The 21560-nt window shown below is 42.7% G+C and overlaps 1 protein-coding gene across 9 annotated transcripts in view; it reads left to right on the forward strand.

Annotated features, from left to right (window-relative positions):
* The window catches only part of TLN2 (talin 2), a 424186-nt gene that overhangs the window by 220210 nt on the left and 182416 nt on the right, over positions 1-21560 (forward strand). For all 9 annotated transcript variants that reach the window (XM_046008087.1, XM_046008086.1, XM_046008085.1 and 6 more), the window contains 6 exons: positions 658-829; positions 2727-2824; positions 4035-4164; positions 5185-5337; positions 7028-7170; positions 8739-8866. In XM_046008087.1, coding sequence (XP_045864043.1) covers positions 694-829; positions 2727-2824; positions 4035-4164; positions 5185-5337; positions 7028-7170; positions 8739-8866 — 788 coding nt within the window. In that variant the 5' untranslated portion in view covers positions 658-693. The remainder of the gene's footprint in view (positions 1-657; positions 830-2726; positions 2825-4034; positions 4165-5184; positions 5338-7027; positions 7171-8738; positions 8867-21560) is intronic.

The raw sequence follows: 21560 nt of genomic DNA on the forward strand, positions 1-21560 counted from the left end.
GGGGTTTGGTTCTTCTTCTTTTTTTTTTTTCTTCTTAATTTATTTTGGGGGGATTTGGCTCTTTTAAAAGTTATATAGGGCTGTTACCACTGTGGCTTCTTAACTTATGGGGAAATTGAAGTAGAGTGGCCAAAGGGACTTACATAGGATCCTGGTGTTGGAGTTAGGCCCAGATGCCAAGTCTTCCAGTATGTGGGGAGATGGAATTCTCCTGAGGAATTCTTGCCCTGAGGAGATTTGGAGGGCATTCATGTTTCTTGCTGTCCCTAGGAACTGTGGGGAGAGAGCTGGGGCACTGAGGCTGCCAACAGAAGGATCTTCAGGAGGTAGCTGTGGTGCCCCAGGCTCTCTAACTCTCACGCTGAGGATCCCCTGCTGGAAACCCAACATAGGGAGCACCATTGAGAAGGAGTCCTGATGAACTTCCAGGGATCATTCCTCCTCAGAAGTTCTACTTACCACTCTGTGGTAATATGGAGACTAGATGCTCCTGTTTTATTTTAAACTTTTCCAAAATCTTTTAATTTGTGTTCTTATCCAAAGCATTCTCTTTAATTGCTATTGATTGTTTCAATTGTTTAAAGCCGATTTACAGTCTAGCAGTTTTTTCTGCTAGGCCATTTTGAATATCACCGTTTGTCTCTTTGTGTTTTCCAGACATTCTAAGTGAGAACCTTCAAATCATCTAGGAAAATGGTGGCCCTGTCCTTAAAGATTTGTGTCCGCCACTGCAATGTGGTGAAGACCATGCAGTTTGAACCGTCCACAGCCGTGTACGATGCATGTCGAGTCATTCGGGAACGGGTACCCGAGGCACAAACTGGGCAAGGTAGGCCATTGCTCAGTCACTAGCTTCTTGACTGTCATACAGTCATATGATTGTATGTTCTTTGCTTAGCCCCTAAAGAAACAAATGCTCTGCATGGTACCCAAGCTCACTAGTGTGTATGTTTCAAATGAAAAGTCTTCCTAGCCTGGATGTGGGTATTTACGTCCCAAGTGAGCCTTGTGCCGACAATGGCCACGGCTGCCACTGATTCATCAATGTCATACCCATCGTCCTGACCCTTCCGTACATCAGAATTGCCCTCTACAGTTTACAAGTCACTTTGTGCTATGTCATCTCATTTGCCCTATAAAGTGCACGTGAAGCCACTGTGACAGTTCCTGCATTTGTATACCCTGAGTCCTCTTTTCCATATATGCAGCCCGGAGAAGGCTGGAACTGCCATCTGGATGCCGGGCAAGCCTTATACTTCAGTTACTTGGAAGGGGCTTCGTAAACTTGATCTCAAGCCCTAAAGGGGGGTGGGGAGCATCTATGAATCTATGTTGTGTTTCCTGTTTGTTCAAACCATTGACCACTATTGATCTACCTGTTCATAGAACTTTTATTTTCCATTGCCCTTTCTCTTCTCTCTACATTTCTTTCCTTTATTTAGTGTTCTATTGGCACTTGGGAAATTGGGATTTCTCTCAAATGAAGAAGTCTTTGCTGTGAAAATGGACTGCAACTTAACTTAAAAATGGGAAGCGTGAGGATCAAATATTCAAACATAATTAGAGATAGACATTGATCTTCTCAAAAAGATGTCACAAAACTGCAAAGCTTTTGGTCTAAAAGTATTATTGATATTATTTAAAACACTGTTATTTCTTCATTTCCCAAAAATAAAAGTAAAGTTATCCTGCATTCCCAACCTTACTCCAAATTCGGGTTGTCCAATCATTTCTGGCATTTTCTTCTACTGTTTTTCTCCCAGATTTTTGAAAAAAAAAAAAAAAAAATTCTGGATTGGACTGCTATTTAGCTCTGGTGAAGATTAAAACCTTTCTAGATTTTGAAGTTGTTTTTCTAAAAAACAACAGGTGCTCAGACCCTCATCTGGGTCTCTGGGGTTACCTTGGATCACATTCAGCAAGACAGAAGTCTTTATTGTAGTTATTGATTTATAATCTTTAAAGATGTATTTAAGTAATCTCTGCATCCAACATGGGGCTCGAACTCATGACCCCGAGATCAAGAGTTGCATGCTCAACTGACTGAGCCAGCTGGGCGCCCAAGATAGAAATCTTTAGACAGGAACAGGAAATGATACTGCTTTCTTCCTGCCACCATGCCTTGTCCTTCCTAATCAAATTAAGGGATTTCTATAGAGAACACGGAGTTTTATTTTCCAACTATATTCATAATTTATGGGGTGGGGGACAGAGGCTTCATCTTTCTGGGCCCTCCTGCTTACCTTTTGTAATGCTGTTCTGGGATGATGGAGGGATTATTCTAAGTGTAAAAGCTCCATTGGCCCCTCTTGGCCTAAGTGGCCTTGGGCTTAAGCGGTCACTTCCTTAGGTTCTCCACGGTCCCTCTTGGCCTTCTTTGCGGCTTCTCTGCCAGATTTTTATATAGCAAGTGATAGGGAAAAAAGCCCATTTCGGAAAGTAGAAATTTGGACTGTTCTGTTCTCAGTGTTTCTCTAAAGTGTAGACACAGTTGCTGCCCACTGGTTTTAGAATCGCAAACCTTTCCTGTGGGTGTTGATGTTGCAGCTCTGGCCTCGTTCCTCCTCTTCTGCTTTAGCCCCTTGGCTTGTTCCTGTTGTCAAAACGAAACCTGTCTGGTGCGGGCGAACGCTCCCATCCTGCCAAGTCAGCAGACTCAGGTTTGGAAGTCAGTGATGGCTTCAGCGGCTCTCTGTCTTTTACCCTCTCTTCTCTGTATCTCCCAGCTTCTGATTATGGGCTGTTTCTCTCGGATGAAGACCCCAGGAAAGGAATTTGGCTGGAAGCAGGCCGAACACTGGATTACTACATGTTGCGAAATGGGGTATGTTGTAGACGTCGTTTTTGTTGTTTTGTTCCTGTTTTTGTTTTGTCGCTTTGTCTGTGGGCCTTCTCTAGAAGCCAACATACTCTTTCGCCTCAGAGAAAAGGGAGACCCAACTATCTGTTTTGCTCCAAGGAGAACTTATTCCTAGTTTTGTTGTAGTTGACTTTGTAAGGGCTGCGCAGGTAGTAATAGGAAATACCGGCGCTCCGAATTCTTGACACTCCACAGAGTAATTAAAGGAGCTTGGGGTTAGTGTGCTCAGCTCTTTACATGCCGTGGTTGTGCTTGGTAGCTAGGGAATAAGGTGTAGCGTCCTTCTGTAAGGATATAGGAAGTATCCTGGTGACAAATGATAAAGAATAAGGGTAGATGGGAGGGAAAACAAAAAGTAGTCAGAGATCGAATATTATTCAGTTTTGTGTTTGTAGAAGAAATTCCATATGAGATCTAAGCATGATAACAATCAGCGACAACAAAAAAATGGCTGTGTTTGGAATTAGAGGCGTTGAGTAAAAAAGTGTTATGTATTCTGTTCAGCTGAACCTCAAAGGTACTGGGCGTTAGTGTGTGGCGTGCACATATCTGATTGATCAGTATTCCTTCAAGTGAGAGTGAATTATGCAGTACCAATTAATTTTCCATTTGTAATTCTATTGTTAAATGTAGTTTTTAAAAAAATTTATTTAAAAGTAACCTCCAAACCTACTACCCCTGTTTGATCTTGCCATTGCTGCAAAAACCACTTTTGTGGCATACCACCACTCTAAAGAATTAAGGGGGATATTATTTATTCCTTTGTGACATCTATATTAAAAATTGCTTGCAACCATAAGATAATTGGAGAAGCACACTACTGTCTTTTCCAGAGGTAAGTAGGATTTTCCCTCCGCTAGTTCTCCTCAAAGCAGATCATCCACAGACCTTCAGGAAGGCATAAGGTACTTTAAGTTTACAGAGGTTAGTTTTCAAGAATTGTAAGCTATAAACAGTACTTGCTGGGGGGCAGTTTCACCATCAGATTTTAAGAAAGCTTGTTGGAAGCAATTATTTAGCACTGGGGTTTCTGTTGTAGTAGCCAAAATCTCATCATGAACACTGAAGGAGGAAATCAGTGTGCTAGGGCAAATGCATTTTTTTAAAGAAAAGTGTCCGGGTTGGTTACTTGATTTAACAAGTCATGTGAAAAGTTTGTGGGGTTTTGCTGTAGGATATTTTGGAATATAAAAAGAAACAGAGACCTCAGAAAATCCGAATGCTGGATGGATCCGTGAAAACTGTCATGGTGGACGACTCCAAGACCGTTGGGGAACTCCTGGTTACTATTTGCAGCAGGATAGGTGAGCATTCCTGTGCCAAGATTCCAGTTTTCGTTTTGTTCTTTACGCACCTGTTCTTTTTTTCACCCCCATTTGGTGACCTGCCAATCCTGAATGTGTCCTAGCCACTGATTTCTGTCCAAACCTAAGATAGGGTTGCTATTCCCTAGATAGTACAAACCCACTAACTGGCATTGTAAACACATGAAACTCTCACTGAGCCGAAATTGAGAGATTTTATTTCCCTTTCAAAAGCCAAAGGAATTTTTTTTTTAAAGATGTTATTTACTTATTTACTTTAGAAAGAGAGCATGCATGCACAGGCACGTGAGAGCGAGCGCGATCAGGGGAGGAACAGAGGGACAGAGAGCGGCTCAAGCAGACCCCCCACTGAGTGTGGAGCCTGATGCAGGGCTGGAGCTCAGGACCCTAAGATCATGACCTGAGCCAAAATGGAGAGTCACCACCCAGGCGCCCCCCCAAAGGAAATTTTTAATTGAAAATATGTTTGGAATCCTATAATTCAGTTTCCTGTGTGTGGTTGTATAAGTATCAGTGACATCCACCGTTTCCTTAAAGACTGATAGGGACAGGCTGTACAGTAGATTGCTGCACAGCTTTTCTTCTTGTATCTTCTGTTCATATCCTCTGAGAACAAGTCTGTCTCCTTTCTGCATGACACCCTTCAAATATTTAGTCTTCTCTCCATGTGAGGGAAGACCAGTTGCTTCAACCACTTCTTGTTTGACCCTGTCCTGCCTTGTTCTGCGTAATCTCTACTCTGTGCTTATTTCTCGAAAATTAGGAGAATTGAATGTGACATTTTAAGCGTGGCTTAGTTTAGCTGAGAAACCTTGTTTTTGGCCAGAGTTATTTGATGTGTGCTCCCTGGGTGGCCCCCTGACCCTCACCTTTGTAAAGCCTCTTTCCGTCCTGTGCTACCAGGGACCCGTGGAGTATCACTGCCCCCCCCAACCCCCCCACTAGAAGGAGTGACAGCTGCGTCATCACTGGTCATCATAACCTAATTTATATTTTTAGGAATAACGAATTATGAAGAGTATTCTTTAATCCAAGAAACGATTGAAGAAAAGAAAGAGGAAGGGACAGGGACGCTAAAAAAGGACAGGACGCTATTGCGAGACGAGAGGAAGATGGAGAAGCTGAAGGCCAAGCTCCACACGGATGATGACCGTGAGTGTCAGAAGGGGGCATGGGCGGGGTGCAGGTGTGGTCGGACCTCACTCCCCTCCCTTCATCGACATGAACCCCGGGCAGGAGTTTTCGGTTGGCTGTTGGTCTATGGCACTGAAAGACTTTAAGACAAAAAACAGACCATAGTCCTATTTCATACTGAAAAAAAGTAATCTCTTAATGTCAATAGACAAATAATGTTTGCATTGTCTTCCAAAAAGCTAATAATCATTTAAACTAGGGTCCAAATAAGGTTGGATGATATGACGCTTAACTGTTACTGTTTTCATCTCAAACTTCCCCTCCATCTCTCCCCCTACCACCCCCTCGGAATTTCTGGGAAGAAGAAAGCAGATTGTTATTTGTATGGAGTTTTCTGTAGTCTGGATTTTGTTGATTGTGGTGTCCTCTAGCTCTGTCTCTTTTAATTCCTGAGATCTGGAAACTTGCTCAGATTCATGTGCGTGTGTCTATTTTTTAAGTAAAAACTCCTCCTTACGCGGTCTTGTGTACTTCTGTCAGAAAGTTGTGTTTGGTTGTCTCTTTTTTTGTGATGTTAACAGCCATCGATGACCATTGCCTGGATCCGTTGTTTCCCTAGAGGTTATAAAATGCCAGTTATAAGAAAGTCCTCTTCTGTGACCACACAGTTAATATTCGGAAGAGCCCTTATCTACACCCTATGTGTCCCCAAAGTATGCCACATGCATTCGGTTGCCCAACGTCCCCCACCCCTTCAAGGATCTTACTTCACCCCTGGTTATAAAGACCTTCCCAGACTCTTTCTTTTATTGTTCTTGCTGCTGCATTGGGAAGATGTCATCATTGTCTTTATGTTTATTGATCTTCGGTGAGGCTTTCATTTCCTCTGACCCTTTCTTCATTTTTTTTTTTCCTCTCTGCCTCATTTGATTTCCAGTTACATACTTCTTTCCAAGTGAGACAATGGTAGACAAATCGCAAGGATTTTTATAATGTGCATGATACTCTCCCAGGTACCATGGGAGATGAGATCACTCCCACACACTCCCTGTGCTGAAGTTGCTTAGAACCCAGTGAGGCTTGTAATACTTACTTACACACAATGTGTGTGCTAAGCCCGGGGAGGAGTGTGGGAATGAGAGTTATGGAAAGTGTAGAGGGGCGCTGCATTCCCATGCACCCAGGTAACAGGTGAGCATTTTCTGAGTGAGATCCAGGCTGGGCCACAGGCAGGGCTCTACCATCCCTGATCCCTTAGTGTCCTGTCCTACTCCCCTCTCCACCCCCACTGCCCCCCCAACCAATTACTTTTATGTTCCTTCTCTTTTCTGCTTACAGCTGAAGGTAATTCATTGTGCTGAGTTTATAAATTATTTCACTTAATGCAACTGAACTTAAAGGAAAATGCTAACTTGGTTGTCTTGACATAAAGCATTGATTTTTATTACTCCCCCCACCATGTTATAAATTGATTGTGGGGCTCTAACAAACTTCAGGAATGGCTGGGAATTTTCTCTCAGTTGTTTTTTGGTGGGTCCCATGGTACACGATGGTATATATGAAATAATTTTGCAAAGTCAAAAAGCACAGTTGATATAAGTAACTAACTGAATATTAGCATTCCAAAAATCTGCTTCTCTTTTGATAAATCCCTTCAAATAAGAGGAAGAATGAATATAGTTTCTTTCTCTGTCTTGTTGTGTTGCAGTAAATTGGCTGGATCACAGCCGAACATTCAGAGAACAAGGAGTAGATGAACACGAAACGTTGCTACTTAGACGGAAGTTCTTCTACTCTGATCAGAATGTGGATTCAAGAGACCCCGTGCAGCTGAACTTGCTTTATGTTCAGGTACACATTTAATGCTCACGGAGGGTGGTGAGAAGTCAGGAAGCTCTGGGCAGTGGCTTGCGGGGAGCTGGAGCTCAGCTTAGGCTTGCATGGTGTTTTCGATGCACAGTTTCCAGGGGGGCGCTGTTGAGGGGCTCCTCCTGTGTTTGGTTGTGGTGCATATCGACATTCATTCAGCAAGGAAAGGAGGGCCTTTCTTTGGCTTCCCAGATTGGGACCTGGTGGCCGGTACTATCTCTTTGCCTGACACAGAGGCAATTAATGGGCTCACCACTGCACTAAACCTCTCTTAGCTGATGTCCTAGGATGCAAGTGAATATTGGTCAGAAAATCCATATTTCTCACTACCTGAAAGAGAGTCTAGTCTCTTCATAACCCTTTATGTCTTCACCATTAACCTGTTGTTGAAACTCAGACAAGTCATTTAACTTTCCAGAGTTTATAGTTTCCCAATATGCAAGACGTAGGCATCATACCAGATGGGCCCCAGTCTTTTCCTTTTTTCAGCTCAAGAAAATCCTGATCTATCTTCTTTGATCCTTTCCTTCCCTCTCTTCCTTTCCTCTCCTATTTACCTATGTATCTGCTCTTAGAAATAATGTAGGGGTCAGCCAAATGCCACCCCGGCATCACCTGTGTTTGTAAATAAAGTTTTACTGGAACACAGCTCATTCGTATGCATGAATGAAAAGGTTTGTTGGGTAAACCCTTTCCATATCATGTAACTGTTTACTTATTGTCTGTGACTTTTCTCATGTTTTGGTGGCAGAGTTCAGTTGTGACAGAGACCACATGACCCACAAGGTCTAATATGTTTACTGTCTGGCCTTTGATGGGAAAAGTTTGCTAGCCCCTGAGCTGGTGGGTATAAGAATGGCATGGAAGGAAGGGAGGTAGCCAGGCACTAAGAAAATGCTTGTTGGATTAAGGCTTAGTGCCAAGGCTTAGAGTATTTGCTGTAGAGTAGTCTGGGGATCATTGAACTAGATAAAGAAAAGAAGGATAGATAGCAACAGCAGTGGTGGATTGGGAACTGGGAGAAGGACTTCAGACACAGTGAGTTCCTGATTCTAACACTGTGCATTTTGCCATTTCCCTTAAATGGCTGTAGTATTGAGTTACTGTCTGTTCGTCTCTCTTCCCCTGCCAGCACCTTACATTGCATTGGCCTTTATCTTGGGATGGGGATTGGGTTGATTTTACCTCTAGGAAATTTTTTTGTTAGCTTTAATGATTTAGGGACATAAAAAGTTTTGGGGAGTTATTAGGATTTCCCTTTGCCTCTTAGTTTTTCAGGATCACTTCTGCCTTCCTATATATTGAAGCTTTAGTTTTAATACTCTGGGTACTGCTGACTTTTTCTGTCCATAGGCAGTTTGGGGGAGGGACTTGTTTTCCTTCTGCCTTCATCCTACTGTGCACCAGTCGCCTGCAGTGTCCTGAGTGCGTCCCCTTTGGCTGGCACTCTCCCCTTGCCCCACAGAGAGAGTGTGTGCTCAGTCGCAGGAGTATATCCCTGCGTGGTTCCCCCAAGCTCCTGATGCTTTTTGCTTCCTCTTGTGTTTCAGGCTCGGGATGATATCCTGAATGGCTCCCACCCTGTCTCCTTTGAGAAAGCTTGTGAGTTTGGAGGATTTCAAGCCCAGATACAATTTGGACCTCATGTGGAACATAAACACAAACCTGGATTCTTAGAGTAAGTAACCTTTTGGGCTGTTTCCTCTTTTCCGCTCTCCTGTTCTTTTCATGATTTTTGAGCCAGCTACACAAAATACATATCCTAGTTGCAATCACTTGCGAGGTTGTTAGCTTTGCCTCAGTTGAGTATATGATCAGATTTATGGACCTTGAAGAAAGCAAAGGGGCCTGGAAATTCAGTGTTGGAATGGCTGCAACAGTTACTGCTCCAAGTTCTGACAGAGGGTGATTCCATGGAGACCACAGAATTTATAGAACTCTGCCAAGACCTTATCTGGTCTGTCTTGGGATATCTCTGGAGTTGAAGAACTCAGGACCTCCGTCTTCTGAAATCTCTTCCCATTAGAACGTTCCTTCTTCATATTAGGCCAGATTTTATCATCTTTAATTTCTTTTCAAGACTCTCCTGTATTAGAACAACAGAGCATAAAAGAGCTTCACATTCCTTATTACAATCTTAGGAATTCTTCATTGCTCTGAAAGGGTGGGGTACACATTAAGTACTTCGCTCTTGCCTACATCTGGTCTCTGGTTCTCTTGCAGAAAATGATGGGGTGTTTGGGGGGAGGGCTCAGTTCTTAGAGATTTAAGAGAAAGCAACCTTACAGATACATCATGTCCTCACAGAACATGGGTGTTAGGGCTGGATTTTCTAGAAATACGCACCAGGACAGGCCCAGCCACACACAGGCCACTTTTGTTTGAGGTGATCTCGACCCCTGTTTCGATCAGCTCTTCCAAGAGTTTTGTGATTTTCTTCCCCTGGTAACATTGCTTTACCTGCTTCCCCCGACTTTTCTCTCTTCTACTTCCTCATAGGGCAGATGAAACATTTGCCTGATCCCCCTCCACCCCACCCCACCCCCCAGCAGACACAAAGTGTCTTGCCGTGATCGGTATCCTGCTGTGACCTAGAGTGTAACTTGTAGAAGCAGCTTTGGTCGTATGACTGAGCTGAATGCCAGCTGGGGGCTGATATCACTTTTCTGTAGGATATGCCCACATGAGATGTGTTGAGTAGGACACTGATTGCCTTGTGTCCAAGTGTATTGAGGGGGGAGGATATCATAAGTGCTTTACAGGGCTCTTGACCCCACTTTTGATTTGGTGGAAAGTAATCGGGACCAGCATAGGCCCTAGAGTAAAAAGAAAACCTGACCTCTTTCCTGGTAGCAGAGGTGCTTGGCCAACATGGTGATGTTACCCAAAAACCTTCTAGCCTTGAGTTTAATGAATCCAAAGGAGGCTTTCCAAACTGATGCTTTGACCTACAGGATACTGTGCAGTGAGTGACCTTGTGTCTGAGAACAGTTCTACACATGTTCCGTCACTGACTTTGTGCTGCATTCTCCACGTAAGTCATACCCTCAGGCCCATCTCTTCCCAATCAGTCTGGCTTCCTTCCTGCAGGAACCGTGGGAACCTTATCTTTCTCTGTCCTGTGACATCCCAGATGGCTGACTTGCATGGGGATTCCAGACGGTATCAGAGCATTGGTATTGCTCTTACAGAATCGGCTGCAGTTTGGGGGCCTACGTCATGCTACATACCTACGCCGCACTACAGATGCCTCTTGTCTTAATCCGTGGTAGCCAGCCAGGTTATACAATCGTACTCAGTTGGTTTCCTTTTTTCTGAGATTATAGTAGGAAGCTCATGGCTCTGGTGGTATATGTATCCTTACTCAGAATGAAAATTAAAAGAAGCGTATTATGCCTCGTGGCAATTATTTTTCCTTATGAACTTGATTTACTTTTTAATTAGACTAAATCTAGTCTAGGTAATGAGGCATTTTCATTTTCTGTAGATGTTTAATTGTATACCTTATTGCGTCTATTGTACAGGTAAAACTTCCTGAGGATATTCATATCCTCTTAATTAAAACAAAATGACAGGGTCACATTTCCCTGACTGCATGTTGGAAATTCAGAGTCTGTTCGGGGATAGTATGTAGAGCTGTCCCTGGTGACTGGCTGGGCTATGTTTGTCTGCCCTTGTTGTACCCCCCTCACCTCGCTTTCGTATGTACTGTCCGCTGGAACGAATTCAGAGTTGAAGGAAAAAAAGAAGAAGTAGGGAGGTTAGACTCGTCACAGAACCAGGCCAAAACATCATACACGTAGCTTCTGGAGGTGCATATGCGAGTACTTTCTTTGACATTTTTTGAAAATTTGTACAGCCCTTGTGCTGTAAGTCTGCCTACTGTGGACATTTCTGTGAGGTCTTCCACACCCTTCTACAGACCCTTTAACGGTTTCTGGACTCAGTGCCACCAGGGTGAAAGGATTTATCTAGAACAGTGAAAATCAGAGACCAGGGAAGATTTTCAGAGTTTTCAGAGATTTGAGGATTCTTAACTCTCCGCTGTCTGTGTATAGAGAAAACAGGTGTGAGAGAGACAGAAATAGAGCACAGAACCAGGGAGAGTTGGAAGCCAGAAAATCGCCAGTTCTCCCAAATCTAGTCCGATGTGCTTTATCTACATGACACTTTCCTTCAGGTCCTCTGTAAGAGTCCCAGAAAGGGGATATTTCATCAGAGCACAAAATACACACAGCATAGTCCAATAATCGAAGATATACTTGATGTTCTTCTATGTTGAGAAAATGTTTGCAGAAAGAATGCCACATGGTGTTCTCGAACTCCGTGGAGATGTCATATGTATGTTCTATTGTGCCAGGTACAGGGAAGATACAAGAGTATACACTGATTCCTTGCTGGTTTTGAGACTATAGTTTATTTGGCAAATCCACATGAAATTGTTATTAGGCAGAAGTGAAACTTGGCTCTGATTTTAACAAGGTCTAACCTTTAACTATGGTTTGAATGCAGTGTAGTCTGATTAGGGTTCCCAAAGTTGCAGTGCAGGCTCTAGAGACTGCTCTGAATTATTTTAAGGAAGGTGGCAAAGGTTTGATGCAAGAAGCAATATTGGTCAAAGCAAAATAGAAGGTATACTTGAAGAACGATTACCTCAAAACAGCAGCAACAATGAAACGCTTATAATAAGGACTAACTGCAGGCCCCTTAAAAACATGGTGGGAAACTTAAAAAAGTGATCTAAGTCTTCTATGGATCTTACTGTTAACAAAGAAGAGTAGATGCACTGATCAACTTTAGACCCTAAATCAAGTGTACACAATAAAACTGAGGACCGCTTCAGGCGATGGGTATAAAGTATTAACTGTATAATTCTTTCAACCTTTTGTGTGTTTGAGACTTTTCATAGTCAAATATGGTGGAAAGACTGGCACCTTAAAAAAACAGAAATAGATTGTATAACTTCCAAACCGGTGCTGGGGAGAAGGAGTGGAGAGGATATAATAACAATGTGATATATACAATAGGAGTTGAGCAGGGGGGATTGTGGAAACAAAGCCAGAAGAAGTATGGTGCATAGAATGTACAAATAAGAGAAAAACTTCTGAATATTAGGCATCATAGCAAAAAAAAAGTAAATCCAACTTTTTTTTTTTTAACGTTTTATTTGAGAGAGAGGGAAAGAGTGTGCATGGACCATGAGTGGAGCAGAGGGAAAGGGAGAAGCAGGTTCCCCGCTGAGTTGGGAGCCTAATGAGGGACTTGGTCCCAGGACCCTGGGATCATGACCTGAGCCGAAGGCAGAGGCTGAGCCACCCAAGAGCCCCTAAATCCAACTATTAATAAAGGTTCTCATATTGTCCAGCTCTATACTATTTCTAAAAGACATCCTTACATTTTAAGGACAGAGAAAAATTTTAAAGTAAAGGCCTATAGCAAATGATGTCATGGGAAACTAGTTAAAACTGGAGAAGCTGTATTTAATGTCACACAAAATAGGCTATAAGACAAAGAAAACCTAAGTGGAAACAGAGAAGATCATCATAAAGATAGAATGACTAATTTGCCGGGATGATAAATGATGAACCTGTGTGCACCTGATATTATTTCAAAATATTTAAAGGAAAGATACAGTGTAAGGAGAATTTCAAATGGGCAGTTTTAGTGGGATAGTTTTAACATACTTCCCTCAGTGATAAGTAGTACAAGATGAAAATAAAATATTTTAGGCAATAGAAAGAAATAAAATAGAAATCATACATTCAACACAACCCAAAACTGATGCTTTGGAAAAATTAATATGTAAATCTCTGGTAAGTTTGATTGAGAAAAAAGCAGAAGTAGGAAAAGGCAAAAAATAAACATTAGAGGTAATGAAAACGGGGCACAACTTCAGATAAAGAGATTGAAATGAAAAATTGAAGCCAAAATTGAAGCCAAAAATTTTGAAAGTAGTCACGAAATGGGTGATGAGAAAATCCGAGTAGGTCTCTAATCTTGAAAGAAATTGCCTTATCAATTTAAAATAAACCCCACAAAACAACAAATGAAAATAGGCCCCACTTATTTTAGAGAACAGAAAGAAAGAAAATTAGAAAAACTTCCTCACCTTATTTGGGGCTAGCAGAATCAAATACCAAAACTGAATATAGACCATGGAAAACATTTAAACTGAATAGAGATGCCCTCCCCAAAGTTAATAAAACATTAACAGTCCAACACGATGGGTATTTAGATGTAACTGCAGGTTACAGCTGGTTTCTTCTAGGGATGTGACATTTATGAAACAATTTATGGGATGCCTTGTGGGCTATCCCTTGTGGGGATAGAGCAGTATAAAAACGGAAACATTCCATTCTCATGGAACCTCCCTTCTAGTGCAGAGAGGCAGATAATAAGTAAAACACAACATAAGGAAAGAAAAAAGATGAATAATTGCAAGATTAGAAAACTGGAAGTATCACTATTTGCAGGTGATAGGATTATAGGCATATAGAATCCACTCGATCTACTGAGAATCTTCTCAGAGCTAGTAAGAGTAAAGTCCCTGGAAAAAAGATAAATACAGAACTGCTTATTGCCACCTAGGTCTGAACAATAGTACTCAGACTCACCTATAGGACTGGAAAATAAAAAACATATATTTTTTAAATATAAAATATAAATATATGGCAATATTTTCTATTATAAAAATTGTATATTTTATTATATATTATAAACATAGTATGATATAATATAAATATATAATATATTAAAATATATTATAAAAATACTTTATATTATAATATATATAAAATATATATGGCAAATCGTATTCCCATACATAATCAACAAAAAGAAATGGAACTTTAAAAAGGAGAAACCTTTTGCAACAAAAAGTATTATTTACCAATGAGTATAGGTATCTAAAAAACTCTAGGATCTAACCAATAAAATGATGAAAGTTCATAGAAGAGCATAAATGAAGGTCTGGATAAATGGAGTGGTTTGTTACGTTAATATATACAAAGGCTGAAGGTCACAAAAGCGATTCAGATTTCTCTATAAATTCAGTTCAATTCTAATCAAAATCCCACATATCAAGTAATGAGAAAAGCTAATCTTAAAAAGTGTATGTACCTCTTGACCCCCTTAACTGATTTTGCTTACCCCCCAACCCGTCCCCTCTCTGGTAACCAGCAGTTCGTTTCCTGCATCTATGAGTCTGGTTGTTTTTTGTGTGTATTTGTTTTTTAGTTTCCACATATAAGTGAAATCATATGGTATTTGTCTTTCTCTGACTTAGTTATAATACCTTAGATCCATCCATGTTGTTGCAAATAGCAAAAGTTCATTCTGTATTTATGGCTGAATAATATTCCATTGTATACCTATACATCCCATCTGCTTGAACCGTTCATCCGTCGATGGGCACTTGGATTGCTTTTGTATCTTGGCTGTGGTAAATACTGCAGTGAACTTAGAGGTGCATATATCTCTTTGAATTGATATTCCTGTTTTATTCCATTAAATACCCAGAAGAGGAATTATTGAATTGGAATAGGTGAAGGGGATTAAAGATACACAAACTTTCAGTTGCAAAGTAAATAGGTCATGGGAATGTAATGTACAGCACAGTGAATATAGTCAGTAATACTGTAATAACTTTGTATTGTGACAGATGGTCTTATCGTGGGGGTCATTTTATAATGTGTAAAAAGATCAAATCACCATGATGTGTATCTGAAGCTAAAAGGATATTACATGCTAATTATACTTCAGTAAATAAAACCTTAATATGTGTATTTCTATAAAACTGTTATAAAATTAGTATGTACTAGTCAAGACTCAAGAATGACCAAGGCTAATTGAAGGACTCACACAAATACCCAGTTTCTTATAAAGCTATAATAATGAAAATACTCTATTACTGATGCTGGTTGATAAACCTCTATTCACATGAAAATAATAGGCAAAATAGATGGCCAAATGAAGAGTGAAACTCCAGAGTGTAGAAGAAGAAATTTGCATGTTTGCAACACATACTACAAAGAACAAACGAATATCCAAAAATTATTAAAAAGACAGAAAAGGGAGTAGGGCATCTGGGTGCCTCCGTTAAGTGACTGACTCTTGATTTCAACTCAGGTCATGATCTTAGGGTTGTGAGTTCCAGTTCTGCACTGGGCCTGGAGCCCACTTAAGATTCTCCCTCCCCCCCTCTCCACACACCTCCCCAGGCCATGTGCATGCGTGGCAGTGCTAGCCTGCTGCCCCTCAAAAAAAAAAAAAAAAAAAAAAAAAGAAGAAGAAGAAGAAGAAAATTATCACCCAGGATAGCAACAAGCACTTTAGAAAAGAGCAAATTCAACGGACTAACAAAGATAGGGGAAAACATTCAGCCTTGGAAGTAAACCAAATTCAAAATCAATAAGGATACAGCATTCCATGTCTATTAGGTGGGTACAGACTTAAATGTCTGGAAACATCAAAGTACTTTACAGAGGAAACAAGACATTTCAGAAAATGAATCTGTTGATTTTAAAAATACAGAGAGAAACAATACATTTATAGGTACAAGAAGTAGGAGCATAATCAAATATGCATGGAAACTTCAAGAGAGTACAGTTAGGAAGAGGAAGAAAGATGGTCTGGGACGTCAGCTAAATCTGTAATCTGTTTCTTTAAAAACAGGTAACAATCATAAAACAAATTGGACAATATATTTCCAATGTTTCCACAATTAAATTTTTTAAAAACAGTTGCACGGGGGCACCTGGGTGACTCAGTTGGTTGGGCAACTGCTATTGGCTCAGGTCATGGTCCCAGAGTCCTGGGATCAAGTCCTGCTAGGGTTCCCAGTTCCATGGGAAGTCTGCTTCTCTCTCTGACCTTCTCCCCTCTCATGCTCTCTCTCAGTCTCTCTCTCGAAAATAAATAAATAAAATCTTTACCAAAAAAAAAAAAAACAAACAGTGACACGAAGTCGGTGTGAGGTGATAAAAGCTTGTATTCAGAGGGGCTGGACCTCTAACTTCTGGCAAAGGCAAAATTAACGGGCCTTGGGGCTCAGACCAGAGCTCATGGCTCTGTCTGCCGCAGGGGGAGATGACCCAGTAGTTGGGTGGAGGCAGGTGGGGAGCTGGCAGAGGACCCCTCTCAGCCTTGCTGACCGCGGTCCCTTGTCCTGTCAGCATGGGCCTTGGATGTATTCTACTGAGAGAACAAAGCAACCTGATCTTGGAATCTCTGTTGAAGAATTCAGAGTGGACTTGGAAATTTTTCACCACAAACTCAACATAATTCTCTTGTCAACAAGCAAAGCTTTTGACACAGCAGGAGGCCTTGAGTCAGTTTTTCTCTTGGCGTTTAGTCAAACTCCTATTCCTCCATTGGAGTTCGTCTTCAGAATAATGTGGCCATAGGTCGTATTTTCAGACTAATGGAGGTGTTTATTTCAGCGTGTGTTTTCATCAGCTCTGCTTTTCCTCCTGTTCTTCACCACTGCCGCCCACCAGTTTCCTCACTGTTCACTTCTGTCCTGTGCGCCTGACAGTCGAGGACTCTCCCGTCGGAGGAGACTTTGACTGTCTGGTGGTGCCTTCACTATCCCGGCTAACAGCAGCCTCCTCAAGCTGGTGCCTACGTCCCTGACTGCTTTCAGACTCCAGGCATGGCGGAATTGATCTAGCCCCGAGCTGGCCCTGAGCCTCTGCCTGGGTTCTTGTCCTTACACCAGAGGGTACTGGGATGGGTTCGGGAGCCCAGAACTGCTGTGTGGCTGAGGTCTGGTCCTCAAACCCTCTCCCGAACTTCTCTCCATTTCTTTCCACCCCACGTGTTTCCCAGCTTGACAGAAGCTTCCTTCCTCCCACATAGTCACTGCAGTTAGCCCGGACTTCACCAGTAACACCCTCCGTCCTGCAGATAGGTTCGTCTTTGAGTCTGGCTTCTAATTCAGGTGTGTCTGAACCCGCCACTTGAGTTTCCAGCCCAGTGTGCTCGTGGTTCTCTTCAGCATACGTCAGAACCCTCTAGGGAGCTTTACATGGTGGGGCCTTCCCTCCAGAGCCTCTCATTCCATTGGTCTGGGATGAAGCCTGAAGCTTGGCACTTCTGACGTGTTCCCAGGTGATGCTGATGCTAACGGTCCTGGGACCACTTACATGATAGCAAATTTCAGACGTTACTGTTGGTCACTTGGTGATTGACCGTGAAGACTGGACTCAGGAAATCTGGGTGTTCTGGTGTCCTGTGGGTGACACGGCCCCTGCTCTACTTCTCCACACTCCCTTCCCTCCAAGCCTCCACCCTTGCTGGGTAAACACCCGACCGCTTTGTGCATCATTTATGAGCGGGGACTCTCCTAGGAAGGAGTCCTCTCCTTTTCAGATGATCACACCAGCTCAGAGAAGTGGGGGCTGGCCTGTGGACATGTCCCTGTGGCAACCTGGGACAGAAGAGAAACCATTCACTTTTCCCCAAATCATGGCTGACTCTCGTATACTTGTATGCTTATTTTCTTTTTAAAGATGTTATTTATTTATCTGACAGAGATCTCAAGTAGGTGGAGAGGCAGGCAGAGAGAGAGAGAGGAGCAAGCAGGCTCCCCACGGAGCAGAGAGCCTGACGTGGGGCTGGATCCCAGGACACTGGGATCATGACCTGAGCAGAAGGCAGAGGCTTTAACCCACTGAGCCACCCAGGCGCCCCTACTTGTATGCTTATTGCCAGACCACAGAACATCTCTAGGACCCCTCTTTTGGCATTACTCGAGCAAGCAGCCTTAATTTTTATATCAGAAAAGGAGGTTTTGTGAACACCTAGGTTTGAATCTAGACCCTGCTCCCCCAAATGTGTTAAGTTCCCCTTCTTTCATTTAATGGCTTCTGGGCATTTTTAAAAAATATTTTATTTATTTGACAGAGAGAAATCACAATTAGTCAGAGAGGCAGGCAGAGAGAGAGAGAGGAGGAAGCAGGCTCCCTGCCGAGCAGAGAGCCCGATGTGGGGCTCAATCCCAGGACCCTGGGATCATGACTTGAGCCGAAGGCAGAGGCTTTAACCCACTGAGCCACCCAGGCGCCCCGCTTCTGGGCATTTCTAAAAAATTGCCACTCTTATGGTAATTTTTACCATTACATGGGTATTTTTCTTATCTTATTCTTTGTCTCAAGATTCTGAAATACTGATCACAAATTATGTCTTTTGAGTAAAGGGTAGCTTGGAGGGACCAGAGTGTTGAGTAGCTAAGAGCATGGTCGCTGGAGAGCACAGACAAGACTCAAGTTGTTGATTGTGATTGCAGGCAATATAGTGTCACTAACCTCACGTTCCATGTATAAAATGGGATATTTTCTTCCACGGGATTTTGTCAAAATTTAATTAACCTGCTTAAACATGTAAAGCACCTGAAACTGTTTGACTTTCAATAAAGAGGAGCTGTTAATAGTAGAAATCCTCTATCATCATGGTTTATACTATGGATAATCCAAAAAGACATTTTAAAGAACAGAATTGAAGGAGCACTGGGTGGCTCAATCAGTTGAGCGGCTGACTCTTGATTTATGCTCAGGTCATAATCTCAGGGTCCCTGGATCAAGCCCCGCATTGGGCTCCCTGCTCAGTGGGGAGTTTGCTTCAGGTTTCTCTAGCTCCCTCTGTCCCTCCCCCCAGTGCACATGCGCACGCGCTCTCGCCCTCAAAGCTTAAAAAAAAAAAAAAATCTGTGATATCTCTTGAAACCCTACATTTTAAACTTTAAATTTATACATTTACTTGCTAATCTTTTGATGAAAGCCCAGTTTTCTCTTGGTGCGGATCCCCTGGTTGGGGTTCTATTTTGTTTTCCTTGTACGAACTACATCATCTAGGAGTGAATTTTTAAAATTATTTTTATTAACATATAATGTATTATTTGCCCCAGGGGTACAGGCCTGTGAATCATCCGGCTTACACATTTCACAGCACTCACCATAGCACATACCCTCCGCAATGTTCAAACCCAACCACCCTCTCCCTACCTCCCAGCCCCCAGCAACCCCCAACCCTCTGTGTTTTGCGAGATTAAGAGTCTCTTAAGGGGGCGCCTGGGTGGCTCAGTGGGTTAAGCCGCTGCCTTCGGCTGAGGTCATGATCTCAGGGTCCTGGAATCGACCCCGCATCGGGCTCTCTGCTCAGCAGGAAGCCTGCTTCCTCCTCTCTCTCTCTGCCTGCCTCTCTGCCTACTTGTGATCTCTCTGTGTCAAATAAATAAATAAATAAATAAATAAGAGTCTCTTACGGTTTGTCTCCCTCCCAATCCCATCTTGTTTCCATTTTTCCTCCCTATCCCCCAAACCCCCCACCTTGCCTCTCAAATTCCTCCTATCAGAGAGATCATGTAATTTGTCTTTCTCTGATTGACTTATGTCGCTCAGCATACTACCCTCCAGTTCCATCCACATCCTTGCAAATGGCAAGATTTCATTTCTTTTGATGGCTGTGTAGTATTCCATTGTATATATACACCACATAAAGATGATCCTGGAGCAACCTGAGGGTGAATATTTTTAGATTTTCATGATTTTGTCTTTTCGTTATTTTACAGTGGTCTCACATCTACTAACTTTTGGAAATACATTTCTTAAGCATTCAGTAGCTTTTTTTTTTTTTTTTAAGCAGTTGATGGGCTCTGTTGGTTTATTACATTATCATGTGATGCTCGGCCAGCAGCGAGAGGGCAGAACAAATAGAGCTGAGTTGGCTAGAGCAGAAGTGGGGCTCATGAGAGAAGAATCTGCTGGCTGCAAACTTCCAACCTCCCACACGTCTTCGGGTATAAGAAGACCTTGGACTAGCCTGCCCTCTCGGTGAAGTGGGGGGTCTGTTATTACTGCACTCAGAAAAGGTGTTATTTAAAAGGCCAGTGGTAGGATTGGGAGGAGGAGCCTCCTGCCCTTTTATTTTTTTTTTTTTATTTTTTTTTATTTTTTTTAAAGATTTTATTTATTTATTTGACAGAGAGAGATCACAAGTAGACAGAGAGGCAGGCAGAGAGAGAGAGAGGGAAGCAGGCCCCCTGCTGAGCAGAGAGCCCGATGCGGGACTCGATCCCAGGACCCTGAGATCATGACCTGAGCTGAAGGCAGCGGCTTAACCCACTGAGCCACCCAGGCGCCCCCTCCTGCCCTTTTAACGTGGGAATACCAAAGGAGACAGTGGGAGGGACGTGGCTCGGCCAGAGCTTGCTTAATTAAGAGAAAAATTTCCAATCAGCTTTGACAATCTGACCCATTTTCTCAAAGGAGGCTGACAGATTTCACTTGTATGCATGTCCCAGATGCTTAGGAGCCTTCCAGGCCCAAGGTTGGTAATCAAAACAACTGGGCTGGAACTGCTGGCCTGCTGGCTGGCCGGCAGTGATGACAGGCTGACCGCTCCTTCCAGTTTCATGCTGACCGCTCCTTCCAGCTTCATGCTGACACTGTGCACTTTGCTGATTTACTGGGGAAACATACAGGCCACACATGGGCACACACACACTTTGTATTTTGAAATACCTGATAACAAACTCCTGAATGCACTCCTGTGACCATCAAGGGTGATGCCTGTAGTGCAAGCTTCTGGAAGTTGTTTTCCATACTTCCTGAAGAAGGGGAGGGTTAGTGGGCAGAGTTGGGATAGAGGGAGGCTTGTTGCTACACAAAACTTTCTCGCCATTAATGCCCAACATCTTCTGCCCCTGCCTGGCCTCTGGACCCTGCCCTCTGGCATTCTTCTGGTAATAGTCATTGTTGTGAGGGGTTTGGTCTGGGTGTGTGTGTGTGTGTGTGTGTGTGTGTGTGTGACATCAATGCCTTCCAGTGACCAATCATAACATGGGGTGTGTGTGTGTGTGTGTGTGTGTGTGTGTGACATCAATGCCTTCCAGTGACCAATCATAACATGCCGTAGGCTGCTGCTTAGATATTTCTTAGACCCTAGGCCTGCTGACTCTTAAGAAATTCAGATTGTTCAGCTACTAGATCCCTGAAATTCCAGAAAATGGGCTTACAACTTCTGTTGATGGAATAACCAGACTTGGTTATTCAAATGTTAATGAAACCAGAATCTGGCCTCACCCTCCCTCCCCTCTACTTTTTTGCTGGAGTATTTTAAAACAAATTCCAAGGAGCCTATTATCTCATCTGTAAGTATTTCAGTATGTTTTTCTGACAAATAAAAAGTTTTTTAAAAAAATTCCTGAACCTGGGACTGCCTGGGTGGCTCAGTGGCTTAAACCTCTGCCTTAGGCTCAGGTCATGATCTCAGGGTCCTGGGATCAAGCACCACATCAGGCTCTCTCTGCTCAGCAGGAAGCCTGCTTCCCCCTCTTTCTCTGCCTGCCTCTCTGCCTACTTGTGATCTCCGTC

Source organism: Meles meles, chromosome 6, assembly GCF_922984935.1.
Source record: "Meles meles chromosome 6, mMelMel3.1 paternal haplotype, whole genome shotgun sequence".
NCBI lineage: Eukaryota > Metazoa > Chordata > Mammalia > Carnivora > Mustelidae > Meles > Meles meles.